This window comes from Otolemur garnettii, unplaced genomic scaffold (genome assembly GCF_000181295.1).
Source record: "Otolemur garnettii isolate 467f Iridium unplaced genomic scaffold, OtoGar3 scaffold00029, whole genome shotgun sequence".
Lineage (NCBI taxonomy): Eukaryota > Metazoa > Chordata > Mammalia > Primates > Galagidae > Otolemur > Otolemur garnettii.
In genome coordinates, this window is record NW_003852424.1 from 16,648,536 (window position 1) to 16,657,112 (window position 8,577).

The following is an 8,577-nucleotide window of genomic DNA, read 5'->3' on the forward strand; positions in this document are numbered from 1 at the left end:
GTCTCAAAAAAAAAAAAAAAAGAAAAAGAGGAAGAATGGAAAGAGGGACTTCATACCCTACTTCAGGATGCTGTCCAAAGTCCCATACCACCCAGGCACTTGGTCAAATCACTATCGATATAATTCAGGAGTTGAGAGAGAAAGGCCAAACAGTAAACATTTCAAGCTTTGTGGTCCATGTGGTCCCTGTTACAATTGTTTTTACAACCCTTTAAAAAAAAGTAGACCAGGCACAGTGGCTCACACCTGTAATCCTACCACTACGGGAGGCTAAGGCAGGTGGATTGCCTGAGCTCACGGGTTCAAGACCAGCCCGAGTAAGAGTGAGACCCCCATCTCTAAAAAAAGCCAGGCATTGTGGCAGGTGCCTGTAGTCCCAGCTACTCCAGAGACTGAGGCAAGACAATCGCTTGACCCCAAGAGTTTGAGGTTGCTATGAGTTGTGACGCCACAGCACTCTACCAGGGGCAACAAATGAGACTCTGTCTCAAAAATAAATAAATAGGCTCAGCGCCCATAGCCCAATGGTTACAGCAACAGCCACATGCACTGATGGTGGTAGGTTCGAACTCAGCTCAGTCCAGCTAAACAATGACAACTACAACAAAAAATAGCCGGGCGTTGTGGCGGGTGCCTGTAGTCACAGCTACTTGGAAGGTTGAGGCAAGAGAATCACTTAAGCCCAAGAGTTTGAGGTTGCTGTGAGGTGTGACGCCAGGGGACTCTAACAAGGGTAACATAGTGAGACTCTATCTCTAAATAAATAAATTAAAATGAAATGTAGGTCCTAGCTGGTGGACTGTTTGAGCTCATGGGCTCAAGACCAGCCAGAGTGAGACCTCATCTCTAAAAAATAGCCGGCGTTTGGTGCCTATAGGTCAGTGGTTAGGGCGCCAGCCACATTCATGGGAGCGGGCAGGTTCGAACCTGCTAAACAATGACAACTAAAAAAAAAAAGCTGGGCATTATGACAGGCACCTGTAGTCTTGTAGTCCCAGCTACTTGGGAGGCTGAGGCAAAAGAATCACTTAAGCCCAAGAGTTTGAGGTTGCTGTGAGGTGTGATGCTACAGCACTCTACCAAGAGCAACACAGTGAGACTGTCTCAAAAAAAAAAAAAAAAAATGAATAAATAAAAATAAATAAAAGGAGGCTGGGTAGGGCACCAACCTCAGTGGTTAGAGTCAGCCCTGAATACCAGGGGCAGCTAGTTGGAGCCTCACCTGGGCCTGCTTAACAAAAATAAATAAATAAAAGAAAAAAAATTAATAACACTACTAGAAAATTTCAACAAATTACCTCTGTGGCCTATCTATTAAACAGTACTGACATGGAGTTGCTTGATTCTTTTTAACAGTTGTATTGGCTCGGCGCCTGTGGCTCAAGTGGCTAAGGCACCAGCCACATACACCTAAGGTGGTGGGTCCGATTCCAGCCCAGGCCCATCAAAACAACAATGACAGCTGCAACCAAAAAATAGCTGGGCGTTGTGGTGGGTGCCTGTGATCCCAGCTACTTGGGAGGCTGAGGCAGGAGACTCCCTTGAGCCCAGGAATTGGAGGTTGCTGTGAGCTGTGATGCCACAGCACTCTAACCTGGGGGACAGCTTGAGGCTCTGTCTCAAAAAAACCAAACAAACAAACAAACAAAAAGCAGTTGTATCACATTCTTCCCACAGATGCAGTGGCTTGGGAGGACCACTTAAGAGGTGCCCTCAGCCAAGCACAACAGCTCATGCCTGTAATCCTAGCACTCTGGGAGGCTGAGGCAGGTGGACTGCCTGAGTTCACAGGTTCAAGACTAGCCTGAGCAAGAGAGAGAGCTCATTTCTAAAAAATAGCCAGGCTTGGCACCCATAGCTTAGTGAGTAGGGTGCCAGCCACATACACTGAGGTGGCAGATTCAAACCCAGCCCGGTCCTGCTAAATAACAACTGCAACCAAAAAAAAAAAAGGCAGGTGTTGTGGCAGGCGCCTGTGGTCCCAGCTACTCAGGAGGCTGAGGCAAGAAAACCACTTGAGCCCAGGAGTTTGAAGTTGCTGTAAACTGTGACACTGTGGCACTCTACCGAGGGTAACATATAACATAATGAGATTCTGTCTCAAAAAAATTACATTAAATTAAATTTTAAAAATAGCTGGGTGTTCTGGCAGGCACTTGTAGTCCCAGCTACTAGGGATACTGAGCCAAGAAACTTGCTTCAGCCCAGGAGTTTGAGGTTGCTGTGAGCTGTGACTCTACCAGGGCAACAAAGTGAGATTCTGTCTCAAAAAAAAAAAAAAAAAAAGGCTTAGCACTGGTAGTTCAAGCAACTAAGGAGCCAGCCACATATACCAGAGCAGGCGGGTTCAAATCCAGCCCAGGCCTGCCAAAAAACGACAACTACAACCAAAAAATAGCCTGGTGTTGTGGGAGGCTCCTGTAGTCCCAGCTACTTGGGAGGCGGAGGCAAGAGAATCACTTAAGCCCAGGAGTTGGAAGTTGCTGTGAGCTGTGAGGCTGCACTCTATCTAGGGCGACAGCTTGAGGCTCTGTCTCAAAAAAAAAACAAAAAACAATGCCCTAATCTACTGTTCATATACACATTGCTACAGCAACTACCCCCAGTCTTAATTAATTCCATCCACGCGTATATTTTCATTGATTTAATTCTCAGAGGTGAAATCAGAAGTTTTTATAAAAAGAATACAATTTATAAAACAAATAAATTGGGCAGCGCCTGTGGCTCAAAGGAGTAAGGCACTGGCCCCATATGCCGGAGGTGGCAGGTTCAAACCCAGCCCTGGCCAAAAACCACAAAAAAAAAAAAAAAGAATAAATTTTCCCTGGCGGCCTTTGCCACACTACTCCCTAGCAGGAGATCCTAATACATTTTTTTCAACAATGAACTATGAGATTTCTCAGGAGGAGGAGGTAAGGGTGTGCCTTCTCTACCATGCTAACAAAGGAAATTCCTGAAGCAAGGATTTCAGGATCCCAAATGTGCCCGAAACACTCTCTTTGGCCTGACACACGACTCAGTTATTTACATTCCCTTCTGGTGACATCAGGGGGCCGGATGAGGCAGCTCCAGGAAGGCTGGCCAATAGCAAACTCACCAAATAAGGTTTGAGGCTCCACAAAAAAAGGGCAGGCCTAATGGTGCCTGGCTGGCTGGCCTGGAGGTGGGGTGGGTATCTGAGGGACACTCCAAGGCCCAGACAGGCAGGAAATCAACCGCCTTGCTAGAAGGGGAAACCTCAGCCTTTTTCCACAAGAATGCTAAACAACTGACAAGAGTATAGGCCTAGGCAGAAGGCCCCCAATCCCCAATATGCAAGAACTGGGAAGACTCGAGTGTCTTTAGGATTTTTTATAATCTAACATGTAAAGAGTTTAGAGAACAGATCTTTGAATAACAGTAATAGCACCTATTGCTCTCATGCCACATGCAAGGTAATGTACAGTGTATTAGGTGCTATACTGACTAGTTACTTTTCTCCCCAAAGAAAATACACAGAGGATGCTTAAGAAATAATTCACTGCCAGGGCTGTCTAACTCCAAAGCCTAAATGTGTTCTACAAACACATGACAGTAACATTTTTTCTTGGGATAAAAAGACAAAGGACAGGAAGGGTGAGTTACTATTCAGGAGTCCCATGTTCAGAGGGGATTGCTCACCTGCCCAATTCTTCTCCCATCTCATAGTGGTCCTCCACATCTTCCTGCCTGAATGTGGACATGGCTGCTCTGCCTTCTAGCTTCCACTCTGGGAAAGCAGAGTCACAGCAGCCTGGAGACAGGACCTTAAAAAGTCTCCTAACCTTTACCCTGAAAGAGACACAGAAAGGCCAAACAGAAGGTGAGATGCCAGTCTTTCCTCCTAGGAGCAGAGCTCACCAAACATAGAGCTCACATCACTCGAAACTCAAGTTCCTAATTCTTCAGAAAGGTGCTGCATTTAGTGGGCTGGGTCCTTTCATGTATCACTGCTCCTAGACCCTGTAACCACCACATAATTAATTCCCCACAAACTGCCCATGTTCCCCTTTTTGAAATTTATTATTTTGAGACAGTGTCGCACTCTGTTGCCCTGGTAGAGTGCCATGGAGTCCTAGCTAGCCACAACCTCAAACTTTTGGGCTCAAGAGTTCCACTTGCCTCAGCCTCCCAAGTAACCAAAATTACAGGTGCCAGCCACAACATCTGGGTATCTTTAGTAGAGACAGGGTCTGGTTCTTGCTCAGGCTGATATCAAACTCCTGAGTTCAAGCAATCCACCCATCTCAGATTCTTTTTTTTTTTTTTTTTTTTTTTGAGACAGAGCCTCAAGCTGTCCCCCTGGGTAGAGTGCCATGGCATTACAGCTCACAGCAACCTCCGACTCCTGGGCTCAAGCGAGTCTCCTGCCTCTGCCTCCCAAGTAGCTGGGACCACAGGTGCCCGCCACAACGCCCGGCTATTTTTTGGTTGCAGCCGCCATTGTTGTTTGGCAGGTCCGGGCTGGGGATTCCAACCCGCCACCTTAGGTGTACCTGGCTGGCGCCTTAGCCGGTTGAGCTATAGGCGCCGAGCCCCATCTCAGATTCTCAAGAGTGCTAGGATTACAGGAGTGAGCCACCCAACCTAGCCCTTTTATTTATATTTTAATTTAATTTTTGAGACAAGGTCTCACGCTGTCCCCCAGGCTGGAGTGCAAGGTCATCATCTCAGCTTACTTGCAGCCTCAAGCTCTTGGAGTCAAGCAATTCTCCTGCCTCAGCCTCCCAAGTAACTGGGATTATAGGCATGCACCACTAATGCCCACCTAATTTCGTCTATTTTTGGTAGAAATAGGGTCTCACTCTTATTTGGGCTAGCCTCAAGCAATCCTCCCATCTCAGCCTCCAAAAGTCCTAGATTACAGGAGTGAGCCACAGAGGCCAGCCCCACGTCTTTGTCTTTCCAGGCCAGACTTCCCAACATGCTCAGCCAAAGCACACATTCCCCCACATTCCTACAAACTCACCACATTTTTCATGCCCCTAAACCCCAGGGATACATTCCTTACTGTCCAACATCCTAACGGAATTCTCATTCCCAACATATCCCATCCCACCCCCTCCACATATCCCCCGACTAGGACGGGGGATCAATGAAGTGACACACTCCAAACCCCGTCTCTTACTCCCTCCAATTCTTACTTCCCCAGGAACTAGACCAGGCTTTCCAGGCTCCTGCAAGCCCACTTCTACCTCCGGCTGACCTTCACCGTCCTAACAAAGATTAACCTCTTGCTTCTCTTAGGCTGGGAAAGGTGGCTCACTTCTGTTATCCTAGTACTTGGGAAGCCAAGGAGAGTGGACTGCCTGAGCTTAAAGGTTCAAGACCAGCCTGAGCCAGAGCTAGACCTCATCTCTAAAAATAGCCGGGCGTGTGGCAGACGCCTGTAGTCCCAGCTACTTCGGAGGCTGACGCAAGAGAATCGCTTGAGCCCAGTAGTTTGAGGTTGCTGTGAGCTGTGACGCTGCAGCCTTCTACGAAGGGTGACAGAGGTTCTATCTAAAAAAAAAAAAATAAACCTCTTGCTTCTTGTACCAACCCCCCAACCGCAGTCTCCCCATCCTCAAACCGGCCCCCGCAAAGGGCCGGATCTAATTCTCCATCGTCCTTCACCTGCTCTCACTCGCAACCTCCGCACAAGCCCCAAAGCAGACGCTAGGGAGTAACTCCTTTCGAATAATTCCCCAAGGCCTTCCCAATCCCTAATGTTCCAGCTCAAGCAACCCCGAGGCCGCCACCCACCCCGTAGGCGCGGCCGAACTTCCTTGCAGGCCTGGCCACCCAAAGGTCCCCTAATCTGTCTAGCCCTACACCTCCCCATCCTCCACGGATCCCCAAGGCGCCGCCCCAGCCCCACTCAACCCGCTGTCCAAGGCCGCCCCTCACTCTCCGCGGCCCAGTCCAGCGCCTCTGCCGTCACCGCAGCTCTTGAAGCAGACGCCTCCGCCTCCGGCCCTGGCGCTTTAGCCCTCGCGGTACGCCTGTGGTGACGTCACCACGTCCGCCAATGCCCGTCCCCCGGAGGCGAACCCCACCGCCCGTTGGCAGACGTGCCTGCCGCTCGTCCCGCACCCGGACGCCCCGCCCTCCGCCGTTTTTCCGGTCTCCGCACCCAGATGCAGCTTCGCCATTGGCAAATCGGACTCACCAGCTCTGACCCGATTGGTTATGGCAGTCAAAAGGGAAAGCCAACTTCCGCCCCAAAACATCCCGCCCACCTCTCCTCTGACCCTGGTGCTGAAGCTGCGAAATCTGGTGCTATAAGCGCTGCGTCCCGAGCTTCCTTCTTGAGTGTAAGCTTGAATAGATGGCCCAACCGTGTTTGAGGGCGCAGAGCGGCTCCTGGGATTGCTGTAATTCCCATGTGGCAGATTTTTCCTCTGTAAAACGTTACCCAGATTCTAAATACTTAAATCAGACACAGAAGCGGTCGTGTGACTATTCACAGGATCATTTTAAGACTTTTTTTTTTTTTTTTGGCAGTTTTTGGCGCGGGCTGGGCTTGAACTCGCCACCTCCGGCATATGGGGCCGGTGCCTTGCTCCTTTGAACCACCAGGTGCCGCCCCAGGACTCCTGTTTTTTTTAATTCCCATGTGGCAGTTTTTTCCTCTGTAAAACGTTACCCAGTTTCTAAAATACTTAATACAGAAATGGTCGCATTACTATTAACAGGCTCCTTCTAGGACTTGTTTTTCTCAAGCTAGATGGTAACAGTGAACATTTTATTGAGATTTAGAACGTACCAGTAGACACCATGAGGAGCTATATTAGTATTTGCCCCGTTTTGGGTGGCGCCTGTGGCTCAGTGAGTAGGGCGCTGGTCCCATCTACCGAGGGTGGTGGGTTCAAACCCGGCCCCGGGCAATAAGCAACAAGAAGAAAAATTTTTCGGGGCGGGGCCTGTAGCTCAGGGAGTAGGGTGCTGGCCCCATATACAGAGGCTGGCGAGTTCAAACCCAGCCCCGGCTAAACTGCAACAACAACAACAAAAAATAGCCAGGTGTTGTGGCGGGCGCTTGTAGGCCTAACTACTCAGGAGGCTGAGGCAAGAAGAGTCGCCTAAGCCCAGGAGTTGGAGGTTACTGTGAACTGTGATGCTACAGCACTCTACCGAGGGCGATGAAGACTGTCTCTTTAAAAAAAAAAAAATTTCCCCCGTTTTACGAAAGAAACAGATCCTAGAGAAGGCAAATAACCTGCCCAAGGTCAAACGGCTAGGATCATGCCCTGATAGATCTGCCCAAAGCCCAGGCCAGATGGCATCAGACGCCAACACCTTGTGTATTTGCCCTAACTTCATCCCCTGCCACTATTTACTCCATTTGCCCAACCAACTCAAACCATTTTCCATCCTTCTGACCTCAAACATTCCATTCCTACCTCAGGTCTTGCAGGTAAAAGCAGCACCTTCTCTTGGAAAGCCCTCCACCTTGCACCTGGGTGGCCCTTTATAGATCTCATCAAAAATTTGTTAAGTACAGACCACCTTCTAACTGCCTCGCTGGGTATAGAAGCCACTCTGGGCTCCGCACCTGTGACTCAAGTGGCTAAAGCACCAGCCACATACACCTAAGGTGGTGGGTTCGAATCCAGCCTGGGCCTGCCAAACAATGACGGCTGCAACCAAAAAATAGCTGGGCGTTGTGGCCGGCACCTGTGGTCCCAGCTACTTGGGAGGCTGAGGCAGGAGATTCACTTGAGCCCAGGAGTTGGAGGTTGCTGTGAGCTGTGATGCCACAGCATTCTACTCAGGGGGACAGCTTGAGGCTCTGTCTCAAAAACAACAAAAAAAAAGAAGTCACTCTGGCCCCTCTGCAAACCAAGCCCAAGGCACACTGGTCAACTTTTCTTTGCCACTTGAACCTTAACCCCCCCCCCCACTTGTTGCTATATTCACGTAATTCAAGTTTAATCAGTGCAACGTGAATAACTGGAGTTACCGTTTCTCTGAAAAGTAAATTCAATGCTAGAAAGACTTAAAGGCAGGGAACTTTCTCAATGCTATAGAATTAGACATGGGGGAAATGTGAAGAGTGGGAAATATCGTCAAGTGTGGTAGTTCACACCTGTAATGGGAGTTGGAGGCCACAGTGAGCTATGATGATGCCACTATATGTGCTCCCCACCCTTAGCAAAAGATCCTGCCTCCAAAAAATGGCTCATACCCATAATTCTAACACTAGATTCTAGAAGGATGAGGTGGGAGTATTCTTTTGAGTCAGACCAGCATAAAGAGACCCTGTCTCCGCTGAAAATAGAAAAATTAGATGGGGTGGCACCCATCACTCAGTGGGTAGGGAGCCAGCCCCATACACCCAGCCTGGGCCAGTTACACAATGACAAGGGGAAAAAATAGCCACGCACTGTGGCAGGCACCTGTAGTCCGAGCTCCTTGGGAGGCCGAGGAAGGATTGCTTGAACCCAGGAGTTTGAGCTAGGATGATACCAATGTACTCTAGCCTGGGCAACAGATTAACTCAAAAAAGTAATACATGGCTGGCTCGGCGCCTATAGCTCAACCGGCTAAGGCGCCAGCCACATACACCTAAGGTGG

At 49.1% G+C, this 8,577-nt stretch overlaps 1 protein-coding gene across 3 annotated transcripts in view; it reads right to left on the reverse strand.

Annotated features, from left to right (window-relative positions):
• DAPK3 (death associated protein kinase 3) overlaps positions 1 to 5,993 on the reverse strand; it is a 13,842-nt gene extending 7,849 nt beyond the window's left edge. Inside the window, exons 1-2 of one of the 3 annotated variants that reach the window (XM_012804481.2) lie at positions 5,908 to 5,993; positions 3,661 to 3,810 (exon numbers count right to left, since the gene is read on the reverse strand). In XM_012804481.2, the coding sequence (XP_012659935.1) occupies positions 3,661 to 3,722 (62 nt within the window). In that variant the 5' untranslated portion in view covers positions 3,723 to 3,810; positions 5,908 to 5,993. Of the gene's footprint in view, positions 1 to 3,660; positions 4,109 to 5,883 lie in introns of those variants that run through there. The other 2 variants (XM_012804479.2, XM_012804480.2) reach the window with 2 other exon arrangements.
• Positions 5,994 to 8,577: the final 2,584 nt, after the last annotated feature.